The sequence below is a fragment of the Diceros bicornis genome, chromosome 7 (assembly GCF_020826845.1).
Source record: "Diceros bicornis minor isolate mBicDic1 chromosome 7, mDicBic1.mat.cur, whole genome shotgun sequence".
In the NCBI taxonomy this organism is placed as follows: domain Eukaryota; kingdom Metazoa; phylum Chordata; class Mammalia; order Perissodactyla; family Rhinocerotidae; genus Diceros; species Diceros bicornis.
Genome location: NC_080746.1, coordinates 77,414,038 through 77,441,236, shown reverse-complemented (window position 1 = coordinate 77,441,236; position 27,199 = coordinate 77,414,038). Strand labels below are relative to the sequence as shown.

At 48.6% G+C, this 27,199-nt stretch overlaps 1 protein-coding gene across 4 annotated transcripts in view; it reads right to left on the bottom strand.

Annotated features, from left to right (window-relative positions):
* NAV2 (neuron navigator 2) overlaps window positions 1–27,199 on the bottom strand; it is a 710,120-nt gene that overhangs the window by 82,017 nt on the left and 600,904 nt on the right. Inside the window, exon 1 of one of the 4 annotated variants that reach the window (XM_058546131.1) lies at window positions 4,269–4,353. The exons of the other annotated variants lie outside the window; for them this stretch is intronic. Coding sequence (XP_058402114.1) covers window positions 4,269–4,294 — 26 coding nt within the window. The 5' untranslated portion in view covers window positions 4,295–4,353. Of the gene's footprint in view, window positions 1–4,268; window positions 4,354–27,199 lie in introns of those variants that run through there. 4 annotated transcript variants of the gene reach the window in all.

Below are 27,199 nucleotides of genomic sequence, written 5' to 3'. Positions count from 1 at the left end.
CATTAATAAGCCACAGAGATGAAGAACTATTAACTGTGGTTCTGAAAAGCAATCTTCACAAAGCAGCAGATCCGGATCCCCCTCAAGCCCCAAAGACTCGGTCTACTTCCAGAAGGCCCTTACGGTCCTCAGAAAGGGTCTGGGCCGGCCCTGCCCCCTTTCCGCCTCTCTCCTGGTGACTAAACTCACGCTGCAGAGCCCGCAAGGGCTGTGTCCAGGCCTTACCTGCTGGCTTTTCCAGTTCACCTCCCAAATCACAGCAGAGCCCATTCACAGGGCCCTGTGCCCCCTCCAGACAGCTGCACTCAGTTGCAAAAGCCCAGACTGGTGGAACTTGTTTTCGGGCTATTGTTCAAGGCAATTGTTCCCGTGAAACCCCAGGGCCCTAGCAGAATGAGATCCTTTGGTGTGGATGAGTGAGCAAGCCCAACCATAGGCTTGGGAGTAACCCCCAGGGAAGAGAAAGCACTGGCTACCTACCTCTCCCACACAGGTATGTTAACTATTTCCTCCCCAGGAGGCTTGCTCAAGAGCATCCTCTCCTCTAACCACTGCTGAGGCCTATTAAGAAAACTCACCTTCAAAGAATGCAGCACGACTCCTGCAGAATCCATCCTTTCATTGTCTCTCTGGGAACGGTGACGATTTAACAGACAACTGTCATTGAAGTCTAAAGTTGTCCCAGACTCCGTGCTAGTTACCCCATGAACAATATGCATTATTTCATTTAATCCTCACAACTCTGTGATAAAAATCACAACACTTATTGACGGCTTACTTATGCGCCAGGCCCTTTTACTTATATCCTGGGTACTATTGGATATACTAATACCATACCCATTTTAGAGCTAAGACAATTGAGGCTTAGAAAGGCCCAAAGCTCATACAACTAAGAAATGTTGAAGCTGGGATTCAAACAGATCCGAGAGTGTCCGACCACCTCGTTTATGTATTCATTTGACACATTTTAATGACCACCTATCACGTGCATTACAAGGACTTCAAAGTTTTCCACACCAAAAAGATACAATCACTCAAAAAAAAGCCACAAGTAGGCCACCTCTCCCTAGGTTTCACCTCTGGGATCAGCTTACATGGTTTGCAGTTCTGGCGCAAAATGTCCGAAAACTTGAGCTCGAATTAAAGCAAGGGCAGAGTCAGAAACTACCCTCAGTAAATTCAGTCTCATCTAGCCGTGGGCCAGGGCACCACTAAGCCCTGGGGGCTCTGGAGAGAGGCAGCACAAGCTCTGGAGAAAGAAGTGAGCTGGGGGCTCTGGAGAGAGGCAGCACAAGCTCTGGAGAAAGAAGTGAGCGAGACCTGTGTTTGAACCCTGGGCTTGCCCCTTTACTTTGTCAGAGCACCTTCACCTCCAGCAGACCCAGGTTTCCTCCTGTGTAATACAGTGCTAGTAACACCCAGTCCTCATAAGCCCTTTGTGGGGGCCACGTCAGATCTCCAGGCACAGGGGACATAACCAGTTCATGTCAGCTGCAGTCCAGGATGCAGGGGACCTGCCGGGACCGCAGGAAGGAGATGCAGGCCCACACTATGAAATCGATGATAAAGTTCTAGTGCAAGAACTTGCTTCTGCTGCCGCCATAACTGGACAGTGTCCCAGGGGAGAAGCAGCTTCTACAGACGGTGCCAGGTGCAAGGCCAATCACTTCGGGGGAAACATGAACCCCATAAAGAGGGCTCCAGGGGGATTTAGCAGCACTCAGAAGGCCCCAGGGTTGAGTTTCACCCCACAGCACCTTTGTCTCATTTTGGTAGCTCATTCCTTCAACAAGTAGGTGGTCCTCTGAGTAAGCATGAAATTCCTCCCCTTGGTTCCAGGCCTTGGTCGGGTTAGAAGCCCTGGCTCTGGTCCGGAAGCCTCATACCCTCATTGTTGCAATCGGCACCGGCGTTGTCTGTTGACCTCAGCTACACAAAGCCCTCTCTCCTCCAAGGCTCCTCCAGAGAGGGCTGCCAACATTTGGTCCACTGTCGGCCAGTTTCTGCCAGAGACCCAAAACACCCATCCTGGTGTTCTGTTTACCAGAAGATAGTGTACCCTAAACATCAGCAGAATTCAGCAGATTATATATAGCTAATGAAAATAACAGGCAACACTTATCACACAGGGTGAGAAGTTCTAACAGTGGGCTCCAGGTACTTGCTAAGCACTTCACATACATCATCCCACACACTCCTCTCCATCACCCTAGAAGGCACAGACTATTAACTTCTCTTTTCATAGAGGTGGAATCTGAGGTTTACAGAGGGCTGGTGACCTGCCCAAGGTGCCAGAGCTAATCAGTGGAGCTGGATTTGAACATGGATCTTCCCTATTCTAAACCCAAGCTCTTCTTAACCACATTAATTCAACCCAAGCAGAGGGAAAGATGCTTCTAAGTAGATCACAGTCACATAAGAACTCAGAACTCCCACCTGCTATCCAAAAAGCTCAGGACACTTTTTAATGCAATCAAATTATTCTTAAAACATCTCCAAGTAGTTAAAGACAAGTGGGAGGAAGAGGTGGCACATCCCAGACAGGGCACTGGCTGGCTGCCGTAGGTCTGCTAGGTGGAGGGGGAGGGGCAGTCTCAACTCTCCCATTAACCTCCCCCCCAACACACACTCACTCACACTTACCTCCCAATACATCCTAGGGGGCTAGGAACCTGAACACACAAAACTGGACCACAACTGCCTCAGGGCAGCAGACAGAGGGCTGTCCCCCCAAACCAAGCCGGCCTCACTCTGCGGTGTCAGCGGGCTGCCCTTAAGCTACCCTTGCTGGGGCAACCAGGAAGCGAACTCAGGTCAAGAAACAACCGCTCGAAATCAGCTTTGCAACCCCGGAGCAGCTCAGCCCCAGCTAATGAGCCACCTCCAGCACACACGTGAGCAGCTAGTGCAAGCATGGGTCAGCATTAACACGCCAGGTGTCCAACCCCTCCCTCCAGGACTCAACAAATCCAGCTCCTCCAGAGGCAGCCCCAGAGCTCAGGGCAGGGTGCCGGCAGCCCAAGGCCAGCTCCAAGGCCACTGACCCGCCCAGATTTGACTTTCACTTGGGCTCCCGCCCCCTGAACCAGGGACAACGCAAATCCAGTTACAGATCCCTCCACCAGCTCAGCCGCCTCAAAGAGATCAGAGAACTCCCAGGTAGGTCCTGCTGCCAAAGCAGAGTTGCTTCTTAATGTACAACCCCTCCCTCCCAGAAACGAGCAGGAGCTAGGAAGCGCAGGCAGGCCACGCTCGAGAGTATCGCTCGTGTGCACTCTCGGGAGTCCTCCACGACAAACAGCGCCCTTCACCCAGATGACCCCACGTTTACACTCACAGATAGAACCATCCCAAGCCATCTGCCAAGCACAACAAGGAAGGCAGAGTGGAGGGGTGGACTTGGGTTCCAATCCCAGCTTTGCCTCTGATTAGCTGGGCGACTTTGAGCAAGTTACTTAACCTCTCTTAGTTCCTACTGCCTCACCTCAAAATTGAGAATAATATTGCTGCTTTGCAATGAAAATTAAAGGAGACAATGTCTGTTAGATGCCCAGCAAGTGGTAGGTGGTAACGAACATTGTTTTCTCTTCCCCTTGTCTGGCTTAAAAATAGAAGTGCTCCTCTTTGGGCAGCTTTATAACAGTCCTAACAAACAAGAAAAGTACTCATACTTCAGTCTCCCACGCCATCTCTCCTGGAGCCTAGTTTCCAGAACAAAACCCACCCAGTAATTTGCAGTATTAGTAAACAACCGCAAGTTCACCCGGCTTCTTAGATTCCAAATAAAACCTCCAACTGCAAGTCACTTTAATCAGGGCCCCTGAACCCCCAGCAGCCCTTGCCCGTAGCCCACACTGCCTCTCTCCTGCGCCCTCCTCCCCCAGACTGTAAAGTCTCCCCGCAAAACCTGGAATAAGCATCTAAGACAGCTGGGTGATCAATACTGAGTCTTTCAGTCTCAGCAGCCTAATTTGATAAGATGCTCCGGAAAATACTGACATTTCTCAAATGTCCCAGTGACCAGGGACATTTAGGTAACGCTCCAGCTTCCTCTGAAACTATCAAGGTTAGAAGGAAAGGGGATGAGGGTGGGGGGAGAAGGATGCTGAATTTCCCGACCTGCGACTCCCCCAGCACACAGCCCATGGGGATTCTGGCAGCTGCACCACTAGCTGCTCTACCCGGCTTTCCAATACCATCCAAGGAGCAAGGCAGTACACGCACCACATCCTGCCCCAGGCACCAGAAATTTCAGGAAATCGTCCTACCTTGTTAGGTCCCTAGGCCAGAGCATTTCACTACATTGTGGTCCTTAGAGAAAGTGGACAAAGAAGCTGAATGAATCTCCCGATGGCAACTGGCAACTCGTCAGCCCGCGGAGGCAGCCAGAGCCAGCCCACGTCCTGCCAGGGAATCCCAGGCACCCACCCGGCAACTCTGACTAAAGGACCCGCTAGAAGGGGACCATCCTCCTCCTGCCCAGGAAAGAAATCCGATCCACCAACAAAATTAACCCCTGAAGTGCTGAAGGAGCCAGAGGTCAGCCCTGAGTGCTAGTATCAAGTCAGCTGTGAAAAGTTTCAGCAAAGCAAAAGCTAACACCAAACTCTGCAGCCGTTACCGTAAAGCTCCGAGTGGGAGCGCCCTCACCCTGGTCCCAGGGGAGTCTGTAAGAGCAGGTCAAGTTGAGTACACTCTAAATGTGAAAAAATATTTTAAATCCCCACGGACTATGCTAAAACGTTGGAGAAAGTCTTTTGAGCCCAAAGTGCTACTTTTAATAATGACACAAAAATCATTGACAGTAACATTTCTTAGTTCATTCCATCGACAACTGAATGCAGTGTTTGACTGAAATGATCAGCCCACAGAGATACTTCTGAACCCCAAAGGGGAAAAGACACCTATTTGTACAGTTAATGATGACATACATTATTTCCGGTGATGTCAATTTTGATGCAGTGTCAACGAAAATATGCATTAATTCCTCATGCTACTTTTTTGTTTTTTTTTAAAGATGTTCAGTCTGTGCATGGCTATTTTAAACATTATGGTACAGAGACTGGGAGGGGAGGTGCAACGGGAGAGAGTCCCAGTTCTGGGATGGGAAGGGGTAGCACAGACTAATCCCTATTAAAGCCTGTAATCAAGGAATTCAGAAGGAACCTTGTAAACAGATGCCTCGAACAATGAACAACTGTTTCACTATTGAGAATTCAAAAGCAAAATTATGTTATAGCCACAAGCTTTTATTTCAAAATCAACTAGGATTAAGATGCTCTCCAAACCCCCTACTCCCTCTCCAAAAATCCTACCAGTTGACTCCTGGCAGCTTTCAAAGACTTCCTTGAGAAAGGCTCTCCCTCTGGCCTGGGCCGCCTCTCCAGTAGGATGGGGGAGTATGGGGGTTGTGTGTGTGAGTTAGGGTGGGTGGTGAGGGAAGGAAGCAATAACCGGCTCCAAGCAGGGTCTCTGCGTGATCAGCATTTGCTCAGTAAACAGAAGCCTTTCAAAGGGGAATGAAGAGCCATTCCTCCCCCACCCAAGAGAGAGAGAATAAAAGGTCAGCTCAGGGAGGAAGCAAGGGTCTAGGGGGGCTTCCCAGGCGAATGCAAAAGCAAACGTGTCCAGGAGCAGAGATTCTAATCTTGAAGGAGTCCCAACCAAAGTTAATCATTGACATCTCATCCCTCAGAGCCCTCCCCACTTGAAAAGCTGCTGCCAGCATCTGCCTGGGGAGTGGGAGGCAGAGGCCAGGGGTGGGGGAGGGGTGACTCTGGGGAGGCGGGTGCAGTCCAGACTTATTGAGACAAAAAAGTCAGGATGGACCCAACCTCTGGCTGACAAAGATGCTTTAAGCCATTCCTCTTACCTTCTACACTGTCTCTGGACTGAATTTATCCTTACGACATGACTTGTTTGAACATCTGGCTGACCTCTGAGTTAATTGGGGTGTAATGGGATGGTGCCTATGTATACGGAGACATACATACATAAACACATATATCCATATGCATATACATACACACAGATATACATATGAAAAATTCCACTGTTTGCTACAGTTGATCTTTGTTTTTAACATGTAAAAATCCAGATTAACTGCCAAGATAAACTAAGGAATGTCTATCCATTCATTTATTCATTCATTCAACTGATACTGAGCACCTGCCAATCACGGTTCTAAGTGCTAAGGATACAACAGTCAACAAAACAGACAAAAAAGTCCCCCACTCTACTGCAACTTGCCTTTTAGTGGTAGAACTATAAAATAAATGAGACAAATGTAAATTACACAGTATGGTAGTGATAAATGCTAAGGAGAAAAAGTAACATAGGGAAGAAGATGTGATTTGTCAATGGGTGCTAGGGAAGGCCTGCTGAGGAGACGGTTATTGCTATAGACCTGAAAGACGTGTGGGAGCTAATTATGGGGTTCTCTGGGGGTAAGAGCCTTCCAAGAGAGGAAACAGTCAGTGCAAAGGTCCTGAGACAGGATACAACTTGCACATTCATTCCAAGAATCCAGAGCCCAGTATGGCTGGAGCACAGTGAGCAGTGAAACAAAGAGAGCCTAGAGGAGGTCAAGTCAGAGGGACAGGGGTAAAGGGAGGGAGGGAGGAGGGTGCCTGAGGGGAGCCTGGCAAGTTGCTGTAAGCATCTTGGCTTTTACTCCCAGAGAGGATGCACCAGAGGGTGAACAAACAAAGTTTCTCTTTGTATAAAAGTTCGTGTAAATCTCCTACAACACCAAATATATCACTTGGTGCACAATTTTTACAAGGGCAAGTTTATTGCACAAGACAATGTGCTTTAAGAGGTCTCAGTCCTGTTTCTGTGGTTAAAAGTAAGAATCCTATCTTTATAGGAAACACTGAATTCTTTGCAGCTACAGGTTCAAATGTAGCTAGGGCTTTTCCACGCTATGAAAGATAACACTTGGTGTGGCTAAGAGATCCAGCAACAGCAGAAGAGAAAAAAGGAAGGTAGGTCAACCAGCTCCAGGAAAGCACATGCCCTTTGGTGCTTTTCAAAGAACCAGTCTTCCCCCGTTATTTCTCAACCTGGTTTCTAAACAGGCCAAATTCCAAAGACCTTCTAGAACCTGTAACATTTTGCTCCATAAAAACATTATCAGGGCCGGCCCCGTGGCTTAGCGGTTAAGTGCGCGTGCTCCGCTACTGGCGGCCCGGGTTCAGATCCTGGGCGCGCACCGACACACTGCTTCTCCAGCCATGCTGAGGCCGCGTCCCGCATACAGCAACTAGGAGGATGTGAAACTATGACATACAACTACCTACCGGGGCTTTGGGGAAAAAAAGGAGGAGGATTGGCAATAGATGTTAGCTCAGAGCCAGTCTTCCTCAGCAAAAAGAGGAGGATTAGCACAGATGTTAGCTCAGGGCTGATCTTCCCCACAAAAAAAAACAAAAAAACAATGTTATCAATGATGTTAAGGTTCCCAGGTTAACTTTGAGTCACTTTTTAAACCAAAAAGTAGCTGATAAGCTCTACCTAGGTATCAAAGAGCAGAAGAAAACTTTATTCTTGGAAATACGGTATGTAATTAAGAAAACCGAAATCACTGAAATGAATCTAGAAAGATGTTCACTTATAACTAATGAATACTTTATTAAAACAATACTAAGGAAGACACTTTGCTCCCTCTCCTCCAACATTATCAGCTTCTCCCTCTTTACTGGCTCTTTCCCACTAGCTGAGAAATATATCATCCATCTCACCAAATGAAACAAAACTGTCTCTGACCCGTGCCCATATTCTCCTCCATGACCATGCTAGTCTTTGCTCCATGTTATAGCAAAAACACCTCAAAGGAGCTGTCTGTACTCCAACGCCTATGGCCCATTCTCTCTCCAACCCACCAGTCAGACTTGTGTCCCCACTACTCCACTGAAACCATTTTCTGTTTCTTCTGAGAACATCAATGGCTTATTTCTTGCCAAAGCCAAAAGTCAATTCTCCATTCTTACTCTGAGTTTTCAACAGCATATAGCACCCGCAGCATCTTCCTTCCTGAATGGGTTTCTTCTTGGTTTCCATGCCATCATCTGCACCTGGTTTCTTCCCCCTCCCTGGCGGTGCCTCTCAGTTGCCTTTGCTCATCCTCCTCTCCTTCATCTCCTCTCTAGACCTCTAGGGTTCTGTCCCTAGTCTCCTTCTCTTCTCTACCTAGTCCTTTCCCAGGTGATCTCATCCATGGCTTCAAATATTAAGTATAGATGGACAACTCTAAAGATTGTTTCTCTAGCCTGGCCCCCTTTGTGTACTCAACACATTTCAAATCTAATGTACCTTATGTAAAACTACTGCTTTCAGCTTTCAATTTGCACCCCCACTCCCAAAGTCCTCCCCATCTCGTCAATATACGACTATCCTTCAGCCATCCTTAATTCTCTCCTTACTGCCTCCTATACAATTCATTAGCAAGCCCTTTTGGCTATAGCTTCCCAACACACCTTGACCTGATCACTTCTCAGCGTCTACAGTAAGATAACCTTGGTCTAAGCGACCACCATCTCTCTCCTCCAACAGCCACCTCCCTGATCACTCAGTCTTCCTCTTGCCCTGCTGGGATCCACCATCCACACAGCAATGACAGTGATCTTTCTCAAGTGTACATCAGATTGTGTTACCTTCCTGCCTAAGACCCTCCAATAGCTGCCTACGGAACTTAGAATAAAATCCAAATTCATTCCCTTGGCCTAGAAGGGATCTAGCTCCTGCCCACTCCCTCTGCCACTCTGCCCTGTCCTTCATTATGTTCAAATACAAGGTTCTCTTGGGCCCTCGAACCTACCAGGCCTCCTCCCACTTCACAGGCCCTAGGCTGTGGCTCCTTCTGCCTGGAATGTTCTTCCCTATGTCTCCCAGGGCTGCCTCCTTCTCATGGTTCAGGTCTTGGCTAGACTGTCACCTCCTCTGGGATTTCTCCCTAGACTCTAGCCCAGTTACCTCCACTACACGATCCTCTTCATGGAACTTACCAGTCAGCACACTATCTTTTTTAGGTAATGGAGGGTGGCATTTATTTTTTGTATTTTCCAAAACAACTGTAAGGTTCTCTGAGAACAGGAGAGCCATTTGCTTTTATTCTGAGTGATCTCTTTCAGTGCCTTCAGCACCACTGATATAGTCCTGGACCAACTGGGTACAGGAAGACAAAATAGGGAACTGAATGTTCTGTGCAGTCTCCTGGGGCCTTTTGGTACCTTCAACGGTTAGCTCATGGGTCTTAATTTTTTATTTGGTCAGACATCCATTTCCATTTGAGAACCTGATAGAATCGCAGGTCTGTCTCCCCGTAGAAAAATGTATGCAGTCATGCGCTGCATAACAATATTTCAGTCAACGATGGACCGAATGTAAGACGGTGGTCCTGTAAGACTAGTACCGTGTAGCCTAGGTGTGTAGTCTAGGTTTGTGTAAGCACACTCTATGATGTTCACACAATGACGAAATCACCTAACAACGCCTTTCTCAGAACTTATCCCCATCTTTAAGTGACGCATGACTATACAGACAACATTTTGCACACAATTTCAGGGGATTCACTGACCCCCTGAAGCCTGTCCATAAACCCGAGGTTAAGGGCAGCTGCTTCTGAGCGTTATGGCACTGACTTCATACAAGGTCTAGTTTCCTTTTGAGACTATGATTCTTTGTTTTCTTAATTTGGGAGCCAGTCTTAACTCATTTGGGTAACTTTCTTCTGGCTGGCTAGTAACAGAGAGGGAAAAGAAGGAAGGCAGGCTCCCCTGGATGGATGAACAAGAATGGGAAGATAAGGGGTTTAAAGTAGATCTGTGAAAATGAGAAGAATTGTGTTGCCTGCCGTAGAATCTTACCAAGTATGATCCGCAGTAGATGGTGGGAAGGGGAGAAACACTCCAGGGGTCTTTGACAAAGCCTTCAAAGTATGGGAGTCAACCCTAGGGATTTTGTGGTTTTCAACAAAAATTATAAGAAACTAGGTAGCTTTGGGGTAGAAAATGAACAACATTTGACAAATAGCCACTTGGTGCCTAAGCTGTGCCAGACACCAGACTGGATATTGGGAATGTAAGGGTGAGTAAAAGAAAGTGCCCCAGCCCTGGGGGAGCTGGTTACTCGGAGGAGACAAGGAAGATCATTCTGGATGTCATGGTAAAAGTGATGAAGGAAATAAACGTGCTGGGAAAGAGAGGCACAGGAGGCCCTTCCTTTAGAGAGTGTTCAGGAGGGCATCTCTGGAAGTGACATTTACACTAAGATGTGAAATGAGAGGGAGCCAGACGGCCATTAAAAGAAGGAAGCCAGGTGTTCCAGGTGGAAGGGTCAAGCGCAAAGGCCAGAGGGAGGGAAGAGCCGTTTGTTTGAGGAACTGGAGGTGGCTACCATGCTTAGAGCCTGGGTGGGGGTGTTAACGGAACAGCAAGCCCATCCTCTGGAGAACTCCAAATCCTTCAGTAACAAGTGATGCCAGTGAGGTGTCAATAAAGAGCTTTGGAGATGCCGTCAGGGTGCCCCTGCATCTCTTGCCCTTTTTTTTTTTTTTGTGAGGAGGACTAGCCCTGAGCTAACATCCAATGCCAATCCTCCTCTTTTTTGCTGAGGAAGACTGGCCCTGGGCCAACATCCGTGCCCACCTTATATGGGATGCCACCACAGCATGGCTTGACAAGCGGTACGTCGGTGCACGCCCGGGATCCAACCCCCAGGCCGCCACAGCGGAGCGCGCGCACTTAACTGCTTGCGCCAACGGGCCGGCCCCGTGCATCTCCTGCCTTCTTTCTCCACTTCCTCGTTTCTTTTCCGGGGCTCAGGACCTAGAGGATACGTGAGAAACCCCCCTTTCCTGTTGAGGTGCTTATGCAGAGTCTCTGCTTCCAGTGATCTTGGCCCGGCTTATTCTTCACATTTACACAGGTTGTGGATCCCGCCCTCCTTTTCCAGAGAGGAGGTGATACTGTCTTCTAATCTTATTGTAAAGACACAATGAGCTGTGTTTCAGATTCAATGTTTTATCTTGTGGAGCTGCAGTTTCTGTTACCTTCAATTGGTTAATTCCTGGGCTTGTCTGGAGCCCCCACAGTGCGTACTCGCAGGTGAAAGCACACACATACTCCTCCATCTCTCAACAAAAGGCTTCATTCATCAGGCAGAGCATCCAATCTGTTCTCCGTGTTGACTCCCCTCCCGTTCTGAATCTGAAACCAGAGGCTTGTTAACAAAACCTTGAACAGAGCAGGCTGAAGAACATGACCACAGGTGCCAGCATCTTCCACTGAAAATCACAATCCCAGACTTTCTGTCTTCAATGCAACATCAGAGATGCCTTTTCTAACAGGTTGCCAATTGACTACAGATCAACTCCAAAACGGCAGCACTTCCAACAAAGAACATGTGAGGCCAAAATTATTATTATCATTATTTTTTGGTGAGGAAGATTATCCCTAAGCTAACACCTGTGCCAACCTTTCCTCTATTTTGTATGTGGGTCACCGCCACAGCATGGCTGATGAGTGGTGTAGCTCCGCGACCAGGATCCAAACCCGTGCACGTGGTTCTCAAAGTGGAGCACGCTGAACTTAACCACTAAGCCACTGGGCCAGCCCCCCAAATTATTTTTAGTGATAACAATAATTCAGATTTATAGACTTCACTGCCTGTAAATCTCATCTTATTTAATTCTTAGAACTGTGCTAACATGTATTATTATCCTTATGTTAAAGGAAAACAAACTGGGACCCAGAGAATTTAGATGACTTGCTCATCATCATACAACTGCTAAGGGTTAGACTGAAGGCCATCCCTTCAGATGCCAAATCCTGGTTGGTTTCCATGACACCACAGCGCTTAGGGTAGTGAACACTTCCAGGCCACTATGCCAACAGACGACACTATGACATTTTGTGGGCCCAGGCGTCAAGGTTATCTCAAGAGCCGGGCTTGGTCTAATTTAGATACACCCTTTCACCAAAGTGCATGATATAATGGCTTCTTCTATATTTCCAGTGACTGTTCTCTTTAAAATATTGGCCAGGTGTTGACTTTTATGTGCCAGGCATGGTGCTTGTGGGATCAAAAGAGAAAAGGTCTCTCTCTCCCCTCATGAAGCTCATAGTCTGGTATGTGTGAGAGTGTCAGGCAGCGAAAAAAACCAAAAATACATGTAATTGCAAATCATGATACATGCCATGAAAGAACAGTAAGCTGTGAGCACACATTGTAGGGGTGAGAAAAGATTACCGTCCATAAAGTCAGAAAAATCCGTGCCCAGGCTGCCTGTATAGGAATGCTGTGCAATGAGGAAAGTTGACAATTTGGTGCAAAAGTTTAAATTTGTGCCTAGATGTAGTTTTCTACATAGTAAAATCTAGATTATCCCAAAAAGCCCCATCTCAAACACCCTTGGCTGACAACAGCAGCCACAAAATTCGTGTCATTGTCCTCATGGCTGGTGAGGAGCACCAGCGGATTAGGAACTTAATTCGGCAGGTGTTTCAGGGGAGGATTCGATTCGGGAGCTGGGCTTTCCTGCATCTTCAGTCATGCTAATAAGCCTGGTTATTTAAAAGAACTACCAAGAAAACTCAAAGAGGTAAATCCATGTGGCAATCTGGTCTTTTAAAAAAAAAAAATAAAGGAAATTAAAAATAATACCATTGGCTATAAGAAGTTGTATTTTCATACTGGTGTTGTAGGTACGTAGGGAGAATTCTGAGAGTTCAAATATTTATTTTTGCAGCTGGACTGTTCTCTCTATTAAGATATGGACGGGCAATGAATAAAATATTTCAAAGCCGCTTTTTGAATGTGGCTTCAGCTGTAAGGACATCCCTGAGTGTGTCCACTCCAGGTGAGACCATGAGGGAGAGGAACAGGGGGGCTAGGGGTGGGGCGAAGAGATCAGAGAGGAAGCACGCAGGGGCTTATCGGGGCAGCCTTGAGCGCAATGATTTAAGCCAACGGTGTGGGGAGTCTGGTCTCACTTCACCTCACACACCCAGAGTTCTCCACCGGCCCAGGTCATGCAGCTCTCACACCGTTCATGCAGCTCTCACACCGTGGAGGCACACCACAGAGCAGCAGAGAGGACACCAAGCCGAGCCGGGTTTGGTCAGGTCACTTCCTGACTGTGGCTCCCAGATGGCTTGCCTGTTCAGTGAGCCGACTGCCGCCCCAGAGGTTCTCTAAGACCCCTCTAGGCATGAATGTTTTGTCTACACCCCTAGATCTCCCACTGAAATCCTTTTCAAAAGAAAATTCATTTGCCTTGTGAACTTGACTCATGCTCTTCTGTCCCCTGCTGGGGACAGCCCCTGGATTTTCTGCAGACACTCTAGGTGTCAGGTGTTGTACCAACGCTGTAAAGACCCCCTCGCACACAACCCTGCCAACAGCCCCGTGAGGTGGTAGTAGTCTCCTGTAAGGAAACCTGCTCTGTACCTTAGCTTCGGGATTTCACTGTTTCCCTTCTGAGTTTATAGTGACTATAAAATAGGTTCAAAAACCTTCCACAATCTCTAAACCACAATCTTGTCTAAGTCAAAAGGAAAAAAAAAAACAGGCTGGCAAAGAGCCCAACTCACTCTAGGTATTTGCCTAGTGGGGAGGTGAGCTGAAAAGTTACAGACTGGTTAAGAATTAAACTCCTTCCATTTGACCGATAGTCTCTACGAGAAGAACTGTTTGAATGGAGGAAGAGAAATAAAGCAGGGTGAGTGCACATAGCAAGTGCTTACAAATTCTGCTGTGGGTACTGAAGGCCCACTGTGTGCAGGGATGTACACTGTGGATAGCAAAACTCACAATACCCCAGTAAAACAGATACATTATCCCCAACTCACAACTCGGAGAGGTTAGGTACGTGGTTCAAGGTCACAGAGCTAATAAGTGCTAAAGAACAAGTCTGCCTGATTCATAAGTCAGTGTCCTCCTGGAGATTTTTTTAAGCTCTCATTTTTATTGAGTTCTTGGCGGTTACTGTGCTCAATTCTCTGGTCTTATTTAATCCTTCTGACATTCCCTGTGTAGTAGGTATTACCATCCCCTACGTAGTAGGCGTTATTATCCCCAATATACATGAGGATATTAAGAAGCAGTGGGTTAAGTAATTTGCCCACGGCCACGCTGCTGGCAAGGCCCCACTAAGTAGGGCCCAGGATTGAAACCAACCACCTTCATCACCTCTGAATTCTTCCTTGAGCCTGGGACTTGGCACACTGGGGATGATTTTCTTGACCTCACCAATAGCCACTTCACCGGTTGAGATTACGAGGGCATTGACAACAACCTTTACCCATGGGCCTCGTTTTTTCCCTCCCTTCCTCTCTCCCTCTCTACGGAAGTGGGTGACTGCATGGGTAGGTAACATCATGGTAGTTCCTAATTCTGTACTTTCATTTAAGCTCAGACAGAAAGATAAAAACGCTCATTCAATTCATAGCACAACGCAAACTGACGCTAAATGTGTTGGGTCAACTGCGGGCAGCTAGCTGGACCGAGACAGAAACTCCATTCTTCAGCCAACCTTCTCCCAAACGTGGTACCAGGAACAATGGAGTACGGATACAAAAAGCGTGTAAATGGTTCAGGGCAGCCCCATCACCAGACTATGCTCTTCTTCAGAGCCTCAAGAGCATCATTTGCAGACACAAATGTGAGAATTATAAGGAAAATATAGAATCAGGCTTTATCTGCAGCCCACACTACTGTGCATGCATTTAGTCCCCAAGAATGGTCTTTGCATTGTTGTTTATGAGAACAAAAGGAGTGGAACACCCTGAACATCCATCCATCAGCAGGGAAGGCTCCTCCATAGAACGGATACTGTGTGGCCATTAAAAATGATGTTCATGAATCCTGATATAAAAAGATGCCCATGCTGTAGTGTCAAATTACAAAAGTAGATTATAAACCACTTCTCATTTTTTAGAGGCTGTATGGTATAGCAGTTAAAATTAAGAACTATCGAGTCATGCTCCCTGGCTCTGCAACTTCTAGGTGTCTGACTTTGGACATGTTGCATAAGCAATGCACATCTCAGTCTTATCATCTGTACAATGCGTTCTTACTCCTAGAGCTACCGTAAAAATTAAATGAATCAATACATGTAAAGAGCTTAGAACAGTGCCTGGCTCATAGCAAGTGCTCAAGAACTTTGATCTTTCTAAAATAAAATGTATAAGTGTTTACACGAATATGATATTGTGACTTTTTACTTTTCCCCTACTGTTTATCTATATTTTCTATTTTTCCATAATAAATCATATGTTTGGTTTTTTCTTTAATAAGGAAGAAAATCACACTTAATTTTTTTAAATTCTAAGCTTTAATAAGAAACAGAAACCTCAGCAAAACTTGTTTTTTCAAAAAGCTATGGGTCAGGCCAGGTAATTACAAAATCTGGAGTCTGGAGAAACCACAGGGCGTTTCCCGGGTCTTTTCTAGTTCGGCGCCCTAACAGCAAGAAAGCATTTGCACTCTAGCACCGTGGTCCTGAAGACGCACAGGCAGGGCTGGGGAGAGGAAGAGAGCAGAGAGACGGGAAAGCCTGATTTCACTCGTAGCAATCAACTTAGTTTAAAATGTCAGGAAGTTTAGCAGATTAAGGGTATTACAGCCGCTATTCATAAAGGTGTTTTGTTAGAACCTCCAAATAGCAATCTGGTGAAATAAGCCTTGCACAGCCTTAAATGAAAGCCTGTTACAGTACTTAAAGTTTCCTAGAGAAGGAAAAAGACCCCCAGGTATTAATTTACCTAAAGAGCAGCTGCCTGGAAGATACTGTAATGTATCCTGTGCAGCCAGTGCTATAAAATAGGTTACCAGTCACAGAACTGGGAGGTTTGGGCCCAGATCCCCCGGTGGTAGAACTGCAATTAACAGTAATGAGAGGCATGCCTGCATTCTGATAAGAGCCGCAGCTGTCCACATATTACAGACTTGAGTCCCTTTCTACAGAATCCAAGGACATTTAAAGCTGCTGGAATCCAAGAGGCAGAATGTGTATTTGGATTTCTTCACAAATTAAAAAAACAAAAGTGCCTGACTCACTTATCTCACAAAGGCATCTGGGATGGGAAGGTCGCAGCCGGCTCTGGGGAGAAAAGGAGACTCACTGTCACTGAGTCCCCTTAGCTCAGCAGGCCCTGCACTGTCTCATGGTCAGTCTCACACGTGGGGCAGACAGGCTCGTAAATGAGGCTCTAAATCAAACGTCTGAGATGCAAACTCCATTTTTCCCCACTGCTTCTTATGAGATCATAGAAGGTGTCTCAAGAGAAGACTTCTTCACAATTAGGGGAAGCCAAGGTCAAGGTGAGAAGTCTTAGAGCGGAAGAGGGGTGGGATCTGGAGACAGGCCGACTTGGGAGTGAATTCCAGCTCCTCGAACAAGCTGAGCTGCAAGACCTGGAGCTGGTCCACCTGTCTGAGCAGTGTCCTCATTTGGCCTGGATAATGAGGATATGGTGGTGATAAGACAGGTCCTTGCCCTCAAGATGCTTAGAGTACAGATGAGGTGACAGGCGAGGAGCAGACATTCGTAATATGATGTGTTTGGTGCTATAATAAGGAAAAGTTCAGGATACTACCGAAGGAAATGGGAGGATCACCCAATCTGGTCTGGAGGTTGAGGTGCTCAGGGAAGGCTTCCTGCAGGAGGTGACATTTACTATGAGCTCTGAAGGATAAGAGTCAACCTGTGGGTGGGAGGGGGCAGGGTGGAAGGAGCACTGTAGGTAGAGGGAACAGCTCCCGCAAAGGCTATGAAGCAAGAGAGAGGGTAGTTTTCAGGGAATGATAGGTAGTTCATTGTGGTTACAGAGAGAGGAAGAAAATAATGGAGGCAAGAAATAAAGGGGGCCAGATCTCATAGAAGCCCCATAACAGGGTTTAAACTTTATCCCTCGGGGGATCGGGGAGCTCAGACGCATTCACTGCTTCTGGAGAAGCCCTGGGAAGCAGGACACAGACACACCAAAGGAAAATTCCCCAGCTCTGTTTCCCAGTTCAGAAATCTCCCTCTATTGCTTGTGTTTCATCTAATTTCTTTGACAAACTTGGCATTTTTAAAATTACTACGTCCACCCCATGGAAAGCTCCAAGCCACACCACTGTGTCCAGCTCACCTGTAGCAGATTCTAGAGTCTCGGTTCAGATACCACTGAGTTCAACAAGCACCCATCTCCATGCAAATCATTTTCAATAATCAAATCCCAAATCTTATACGGGGTTGGCTATCTGCTAAACTGAGGCCACCCTATACGTTCAGATCGGGAAAGAAACTTAGAGGCCATTGGCTCAGTTCCCTCTTTTTACGGGTAAGCTCAGGCGGAGGGGATGTACCTTGCATGACGTACCTTGCATGACATCACAGTCTAGTGGCAGATCCAAGGAAAGACCGCAGACCTCCAACCCCCAACCCACGCTTTTGCTTTACCCCCGTCTCTCTCCATTACAGACCAGGGACCCCAAATTCCCAGCCCAAAGTCAGGGAGGTCTCACAGACACCTATGCAGCCACGTGGGAACACGAAGTCTCATTTGTCAGTAAACACCACAGGAAGGAATGGAAGAGATGGTTGACAGGATGGAAGTGATGAGCAGGGAAGCCAGTTAGAGCGATTTTATCCATTTAAAGAAAGCAGTAACATCACAGCAGTCGAGGAAAAGAATCAATTCCATTTACGCAAAGCATTCTAAGGTAATGAAAAGTGCTTCCAGCATGATCCTATTTCAAAACATGCATCTGATGCCAGGGAAATTAAGCGTGTGCAGGCACACGCATCACTCTGTGCAAACCGTTTATCTAGCAAAATAACCAGGGGAGAAAAAGATCTGAGGAACTTCAATTTTCAACTGCCAAGTAGATCAAAGACACAAGCAGCAGAAAAAGAAATCCACAAGCCTAAATTTAGTCATCCCCCGCACTGGGTAATTTCTTTTCCAGAGCACGTTGGCTGTTGCGTGGACACGGCCGTGGTGTGAATGGTTTTCATCTGAGCCTCTATCTTTGCCTGAGCAGGGTCCTAAGGGGCAAGCTGAAGGTGCTGATTGCAGGCATGCCCTTGCTTGTGTCACTGAAATCTCTGTGGGCTGCCAGGGAACAGGGACAGCTCTGGAAGTTTTTGGGCTTCAAGAAGTAGCTGAGGAGAGGATAGTACAGATGAGAGAGAAAAGACACAGACACAGGTGAAGACACACACACACATTTTAGTGGAAATGAAAATTCACTATGAGGGAACGTTAAAAACGTCAATACAAATTTAAATAAGGAGGCCCAGTAATGGAAAAGCAGGGTGAGTGAATTAGGCTTAAAACACACAGGCTGAGAGTTCTGGAACATTTGGGTCCTGCTCCCCTACCTGCACGAGACCGGGCTCTGCATTGACTGACCTCACAAGACTTGCACAAGGGGGGAAGCATCATGATGCTCTTCTCCCATTTTGTGGACATAAAATTCTAATCAGCACCGTAAAACAAAGGACGGAAGTGGTAGGCAGTCACTCTAACGCTGGCTGACGTGGGGAGACCACCAGCAGAGGCCCCAGCGAGGCCGCAGCTCTGCCTCCTGGTCCCCACCAGTGCACGCTGCTGCTGCAGCTGCCAACGCACGGGCTCACACTCCAGGCTCCATGTAGATAAATACTCAACCCGACTCACCTTTCAAAGGAGAACTGATTTCTTCAAGGACTGGCTTTTGTCCCCCAGCCAACCTGTCAAACCTATCTTTTCCTGGTGACCATGAATCTGCTCTGCTGGCTAAATTTAGACTTTGAGAGCCTTTCCTAACCTGTCATTTCACTCCAGAGAAGGGCAGATCAGTTTCTTTAGTGAAAATAATGCTGCCAACCCAGTCAACGCGGAGAGAGGAGGCTCGGCCCCGGGGGCACTCACGGGTTCTCTCATCCTCGTCCTACTGCAGGATGAGCTCCTCTCATACATCCTGGGCTTATGGGCAGCAAGTCTCATGTTAATTAAAAACTCCTAGGAAAGGGTGTGCCACCATCTTACTCAATAACCTAATTCTTCTGCTTCAGAAAGCTCGCTCCTACAAAGTCCTTACTGATGCTTTCTGGGAGACTAGAAGAAAATGGTCTTTGGAGACCAGGGTTCCAGCCTCAGCTCGACCTCCAACTATGTGCAGTTATTTAACCTCTTTGTACCTCAGGCCCCTCCTCTGTAAAGTGAAGACAGCTCACTGGGTTGTCAGGAGGATTAAATGAGCAAATGTTGGTAAAGGGCTTGGTGCATACTAAGTACCACATAAATGTTAGCGGCTGCCAAGACTATTATTATTACTGTACCTACTACGATTATTACTAGTCCAGCTGCCCCGGCTGTCTGACCTCAGGCAAGTTCACTTCTCTGAGCCTCATTTTAGTTTCCTGATGTGAAAAATAAAGGCCGCACCGACTGTGCAGGAAGGACTTTGGCGGATGAAGTGGGGTAAAATCCCTGGTGCATTTAGCCCAGGGCTGGGCACACGGGAAGTGCTCAGAAATGTCGGTTTCCTTTCTCTGCCATCCGCTCCTTACTGAAAACCTCTCATTCCAGATGAGAACCACTTCCCTTGTTCTGCTTTTAGAAAATGATTAAAAATAAGCAGAACCATTTGGGATTGAAATCAGTCACAAATATTTATTGAGCTTCTAGTATGTGACAGTCACTTCCTGGACCCTGGCTATTAAAGTGTTCAGACAGAGAGGGTCTCCATAGTCAGAAAGCTCACAGTCTAGTGAGAATGACTCAGGAGACACTTCTGGTCCGGCCCTCCTTGGAGCTGAAGGAAGCTCCAGCATAACAGCTATCATTTACGGGGGTTATCACAGGTACCAGCTCCACCAAGAAGGGCCTCTTATTATCTGCATTAACTTACTCTATGTCATTTGGTTAGTAGGCGGCTGAGCCGCGATTTGGCTATTCCCACCAAATGATTTGGGGAAGAGCAAACCTCTGCTCTTAATCACTGTGTTATATTGCCTCAGGTTCAAGGTCTTGCATCAAAAGAAGCATACCAATAAAAGAAAGGCAGATGAGAAACCCCAACTCCCCAGAGCCCATCTGGTGGCATCTGGAACAAGAGCCATGGCCAGCGCAGGCCAGGCTGGGGGCAAATGCTTATAACTTTAACAGCAACCCAGCAGACTTAGATGCTATCTTCATTCAGCACACCTTAAGTTACACTAAGGCACTGGCAGGGGGAGGGAATTTATGAGACTATCAAGGCCGGGCCTCTCATGGAAGGAGGCTCTGAGAGAATTAAGTGTAACCTGATCAGAACATCAAAACCACCCAGCATTTGGGCCCACTGCTTTATGCTCCATTAGCACCGGTGGCCATTTCCTCAGAGGCAACAGGGGGACCCAGGCTGCCCTGGCCAGAGCCCTGCATTTGCAGTGCTGCCCTGCTCCTAGGGGTGCAGTGAGCTCCATGGGAGAGGATAGAGCAGGACTTCATCACATGCCCATTTCACAGAAGGGGATACGGAAGCACACAGAAGGGGTGGATTAACTCGAGACATGGATTCTGAAACTCAAGGTTCCTCTTAAGAACATTTTAGCCTGGCTGGCTCACCCTTTGACACACAGAAGGAACAAACTAAGCCTTCTGAGGTGCTACGGAGGAGGATGTAGGCACAAGCGCTGCTGGGAATTCCAGGTGAGCCTCTGGACGGCCTGGAGGTGTCTCCACCACTGGGGTTCAAAGACCCTGGTGTTTGAGGACCAATTTTCAGGGGTCCCAGGGGTTCACCAGCAAGCAAGGTTGGAGGCTCACTCAGACTGGATGGAATTCTAAATGTCGTCTTCTCAAATTTTCCTGACTCCACATGAGCCCTCCATGCTGTCTAGTAGCCACTAGATATTATTATTATTATTAACAATATGACAAAAACAGAAGCCAGAAAATCCAAATCCAATTAATGGAATGGTTGTTTTTCTCGCTGAAGAACGGGAGCAGTGGATCCTAATAATTCAAGATGGCTGGTGACAAGGGAGGGCTTTGTTCTCATCCCTGGCTCTCAGAAGCTAGCAAGGGTCTGCTTCCCGCCCACAGCCCTGGTCTGGCCCTTCTACCACTAGGAAGAGTGTGTACAGCCAAGTGGGTGTGAACTCCTCACCCTTCCCACCAGTGGGGCCCAGCTGCCACCTTCTTGGAGAGGCAACAGGCAGAAGCAGGTGCCATCCTTTCTCCTGTTGGACTCAAGTGGAGCCAACTTAGAGATGTCGGGAAGAAACCACAGATAGAATAGGAGAGGCGATGTCCCACACCTAGCCCTTTGAGTCACTGGACCCCTGGGAGTGGCTAGGGGCAGAGTGTAGTCATTTGACATAATGGAGACAGCTTGTGTTGGAGGGTCAGACAACCTGGGTTCTAGTCCTGCTTGCTGTGTGACTCCAGACAAATGAGCTAGCCTCTCTGAGTCAGCTGCATCATCTAACTTGAGGGTGGTGGTGGTCATTTTCCCGTCATGGGTGGGTATGCAGGTGAAATTGAACATCAATACAGATCTCATTTGAATCCAGCCCCATCAGTTCCTAGCTCTATCTCCCCACCTGCAATATCGGACTCACCAGGTCGTGATATACACTAATGCACAGCATGTTTAGAGCACCTGGCACAGGGAGGGGAGGCAGGTACTTGTTATTTTCCACTCTGGGTGACCTCAGAACCCCATCTCTCCCCTCCCTGACCTCCCCCTCCCGACTGTAGCAAAGGTCTGGGTCCGCTCTCTGGCTGCCTGCTGGAGGGCTCGTTGCTTAGGGCAGAAGGCATTTCTCCGACCTCACTTGCTCCCAGTTGGTGGGACAGCTGCTGCCCCCTCTGGTTTACAGCCCTTTTAGGGTGGGACACCTTGGTCGTCGGGTGTTTGTGTAGTGTTTAATCATTAGGAGGTGGCCGCTTCTAATCCTGTGAGCCCCAGAGCATCTACAAATAAGTCAGCTATTTGCCTCGTCGATCAGTGTCTGTTTTAAGAAGGCTTCTCTCCAAGGACACAGGGATGACCCCTGATGATGCCTGGGGTTGGGGGAGGGGACTTCCGAAGGGCACAGTGGGCCGTGGCGGCTCCAGGTGAGCACTGAGTAGCAGAGGGAAGCACCTACCAGCCTAGAACACACGCCATCTGCCTTCAGGCACGGACCTTCTTTCCAGAGAACGAAATGCCCAGGCTTGCCGCCTTCCCGCCATCTCCTTTTCCTCCCTGCCAAACCTGGACTGCTCTTTCTCCCCCTCGCCCTCATAAATCCCTCTTCTTTTCCAAGATCCACCTGAAAGTCCCCTCCTCCAGGCAGCCTTCCCTGTCGACTTGAGGCTGCAGCGCTCTCGTTCTGACCTCTGAACTGGAAGGCATCGACATTCCCCCGCCTGCACTGCCCTTTGCCCTCAGTTTCTCAAGACCCGCTCTTTGAGATAATGGAGAGGGCTTTGGTGTCTTGCAGGAAAGTTCCACTCCAGATCCCTTGTCCCTACAGCGCTAGTATAGCACCCCATACCCAGGAAGTCCCCGGTGAGTGCTCTGCCACATGGGTGGGACAGCCACGACCACGTCCTCTCAGTCAGGCTAGCCTCTGATCTTCATTGAAGACCTACTCTGTGCCACCCACCCTGCTAAAGGCTGACCCAGTACTGAGAGTGAGAAAAACAACCGTGCGCACAGTGAAAAAGCCGAGACCCCCAGCTGGGGAGACATGACTCATTCAGCTAAAACTGGAGTCCAGTTCAACAAGTGTGGACTGCACACCTACTGTGTGCCCGACACTGTATTATAGGTCCTGGAAACCCAATGACAGATAAGATAATCCCTATCTCCAAGCCTAGCATAGGGGAAAATAGAAAAAAAGAGATTTTGTTAGAAATTAGAAGAAAGGATGCCTGGGGTCCTTTGGGAGCTCCAAGGAAGGAAACTTACTAAGTCTGAGATGCCTCGCAAGGAGACACAGGAGCTGAATGCTGAAAGAGCTACGTGCGTTAGCCTGGCAAAGGGTCAGGAGAGCAGATTCCAGGGGCAGAGGCACAGAGACTTGGAACATGGTGGTGTGTGCTGGAGACAGTGAAGAGTTTGGTGCTGCGGGTAGTGAAAGGGGAGGTGAGGCCGGCGTGGCAGCAGGGGCCGAGGCTGGGTGGACCACTGCAGAGGTCTGCACTTCATCCTGTCTGTGATGTGGGGCCACAGGGGATTTTAAGCAGGCGAGTGATGCACACGGTCAGATCTGTATCTGGGGACGGTCACTGTGGCTGCGCTGGGGATGATGTGCGGAGTAACAGGACAGTGGCAGTGAGAGCAGAGGGACTGTGCCAGGACCGCAGCACATGAGAACACGCCGTGAAGTAGCTGCACGATGAGGGAGGGAGAGAAAGAGTCCCAGCTCTTCCGCTCCAGAGGAGCTCAAAGCTGAAATCTGGGAGCTAACCTCAGTGGCACCAGAGTGGCTGGGTCATTAGCATGACAAGTGCTGCTTGTGGACAGAGGGGCTCCCCTACAGACTTCCTGCAGGGACGGTCAAGGCCAGGGCCTGCATTAGCGCTACCCCTTTATTCCAGATCATTAAGAGCACAGCCCTCTGCGAGGCTTTGGTTTAAATTGAGAAGCAAGGGCATTTAATTGCCTCAGCTAGACACCCTGCTTCAGCCCCCTCCACACCCCCTGCCCGGTCAGACCCCAGGCCCTCCCACGGCAGCTTCATCCCACAGCTTGTGTCTTGAAACATAATCAGTGTGCGTTCTGTGGCCCTCCTCAAATTATGGCTCTGATCTTTACTTCCAAAAGCAGAGCCGGAATTATAGCCCGGCTCAGAGAGAAGTTCAAATCCACAGGGTCATAAACCCTTTCAAGTTCTGTTTCAAGACCTTTGCTGGGGATTTTAACAGGTTTGCACCTCCGAGGTTGTTACACGGTGGTTAATCTGCTGGTTCCAAACAGCGGGACCTCCCGCCAGGATGTGAAGTGCGTGGACTGCTCTGGCTTTTGCCTGGGGGACAAGAGTGAGTGAGACACCTCCCCCAACCCCCCCAAGCAGGATCACAAAGAGAAGGGTATGCTGTGGCACGAAGCGATGCAGGCCAGTGGCCACAGTGCCAGACTGGAGCTGAGAGGACCCATCCTCACATCCTGGTTCCCCAATTCCAGCACCTTACTCTTTCTGTGCCTCCCTCTCCTCATCTGTGCAAGCGGCATTCTAGTCCTTTACTAAATAAACTTGCTGCCACCAATGGAGGGCCTTGACTGGGCCAACATCGTCCCGGCACTCCTCTCATTTAGTCTTCACAGCAGCTCTACCAAGTGGGCTCACTATTTTTACTGTACAGATGAGGACACGGGGCTCAGGATGGTTAAGTTAACTGACCTCCGTCACGCAGCTGGGAAGCGGCAAAGCTGGAGTCTGAACCTGCCAGGGGCTCACAGGTTTGAAATCATTTTTCTGAGAAGCTCCTGGACACCAAGGAACCCATTTTTTGAAGGCAGGTTGGGGCCACAGTGAACTTATTTTGAGGATTACATGAGGACTGAACAGGATGGTTCACTATAAACCACAGCACCAGGGTTGATTTGTGTCAGCCATGAGAGCTGTTTACAGCCGCTGATGCCCCCTTCTGATTGGTCGGTGCCCCATTCTGATTGGTCGGTGCCCCGTTCTGGTCGGTAGGTGACTCGTTCTGATTGGTTGGTGCCCTGTTCTGATTGGCGAGTGCCCTGTTCTGGTTGGTCAGTGCCTTGTTCTCGTTAGTCAGTGCCCTGTTCTTGCCAGTGGGTGCCCTGTTCTGGTTGGTTGGTGCCCACATCACATCAGTTTTAAATATTTTGCACATTAGGTGAGAGAGAGAGAAGCAAAGAGATTTGAGAGATCATTGGAGGGACTATGCCCAAGACTTGCCAATGGACTGGATGGAAAAGGAGAGGGAACCTAAATATTCTGTAAATCTTATTAATCAGTCTCAGGATAACATTAATTCATTAATTAAATGTATAACAAACCTCTACTGCTGTATACGCCAGGCTCCGTGCAAAGCCTGGGAATGCCAAGAAGAGCAAGATATTGTTCTGACTCCTCCCTCTTAGTCTAGTGAGAGAGACTACACCCAGGAGCAGACGATTCCAAAGGCATGTGAATCCAGAGGGCAAAGCACAGGTTATGGGGAGACCCAGGGTGGATGAGAGGCCCCGTAGGATCCTGTCTGGGGTTAGGGGAGGAGGGGAGAGGACAGGAAGTCTTCCCAGGGAAGGAGGGCTGGAGCCAGTCCTGGAGCATGAGTAGGGGTTGCTCAGGTAAGGGAAGCCGGGAGGTTATTTCTGATTATTCCCAGAGAGAGCTGGATCTATGGACTCACCATCATTGGCACAGCCCCCCCTTTTAGAGACAGGCAGTATGATGGCCTAGAGAGAACTCTGGCTTTGGAGTCAGACAGACCTGGGTTGGAATTTGAGCTCTGCCACTGACTGCCTGTGTGGCCCTGGGCAAGTCACCTAGACGCACTGACCCAGGACTCCTCATCTGGGAATCGGGGATAACTCCTGTCTTGCTGGGTCCCTGGGGAGGTTAAAGTGAATATATAAAGCATCTAGGAGAATACTTGGAACACAGGAGATGCTCAAGAAATGAGAGTTGCTGTTGCTAACAATGAGACTCAGAGACTAGGAGCACAGACTGCAAACTGCCAAGAGTCCTATGGAGGAGTCTAGGGGCCTCCCAAGAGACCTCTGTCTCTGGGGTACCCAGAGTTCTCTTGAGCTGTTCCCACACTGAGAATGGAAAAATGGATCCCTTCTCCCCACAGGAACTCCTACAGCATAAGGCAGAGGTACCTGGAGATCCCCCTCATCTCCTCACATAGTACTCAGCCAGTGAAGCCAGCTTCTGGCTGACTGTAGGGCGCCCAAAGTGGCTCCTGCACTTGCCTTTTCGAGTCCACCTGTGCACCCTGTAAAAGGCAACACGACAGACTCCTACCCGAACCACAAAGCCCGGTGGTTCTGTTGCACATCTCCTCTAGGGCTTCAACTACTGCATACTCATGGGTTACCCACAATCCATGCCCAGACAGCCCGAAGCAGCAGCCAGTGCTGTTTTTTTAAACCTCATTTTGCCACTGGGGCAACTAGGGTGTAAGCTCATCTCCCCAAATCTCAGGGCAAGCTAAAGGGCAGAGCAGCAACAGGAATCCTTGAGTCGGGAGTTTGAGGCCACTGAGCCATGCAACCACCTCATTTCCCTCAGTCCCCATTTAATCTCCTCCACACTATCTTGCAACATCCCTCAAAATGTCAGAGTCTCTCTTCAGATCTCATTTCAGGCAATTTTACAGTCCTGAGCACCAGGGATTAATGAGGGAGATAAATCAAAGCTTGCAGAGGATGGGGAAAAACAACGGGGCTGCAGCCGGAGCAGACAGAGCCGGCCTCCTCTTCCTGTACTGCTGAGACACAAACAGCCACAGAGGTCCACCGCAGAGGCCACTCACCTGGGAAGACAGACCCTGATGTGGGCAGACCCCGAAGCTCACCAGGTGTGATCAGTGTGACAAAGGCAACTCTGAAGCCTTTGCTGGAGGTTCTGGCACTGAAGTAGTTAAGATCTTAGGAGGAAACTATTGCACCCACAGCTTCAAGCATCCCTCAAGTCCTCCTGGGTAAGAGATAGAGTTCCCTTAGCGACACAGAGCCTGGTCTGAGTCGAGGCTGCACTCCTGGGTTTTCCTTCTGCTGAGCTTCCCAGATGGGGAACTGAGGCCTGGGAAGGGGACTGTCTTCAAGACCAGTGGCCCAGATGCTGTCACCTTCGCAAGCACCTCAGGTGGCGAGAGCCTCTAAGGAGATGCTCACCAATTACTCATGTAGCTCCAAGTGAGGTTCACCTTCTGGAGAGATGGCAGCCAAGGCTTTGAACAAAGAGGGAGGCAAGCACAGTGATTGAAAGCAAAGCTTTCGTGTCCAGAGAGACCTGAATTCAAATTCTAACTTTGCCCCTTCTAGCACTGCAGCTTTGGGGAAGGAATGCCACCCTTTGGAGCCTGTTCCCTCATCCAGAAAATTCATCGTCTCCTTGTATAAACCGACTCCAAGTGCTGTCGTGCCCTCCAGGATTTGGGCGTACCATGCACAGCCTGCCAACTGCATGAAAAACCACAGCGTAAAAGTCCCTCCAAGCCCCCCGACTCCGCCCATTCCCAAGGCCGACCGCCCCCCTCTGCACAGG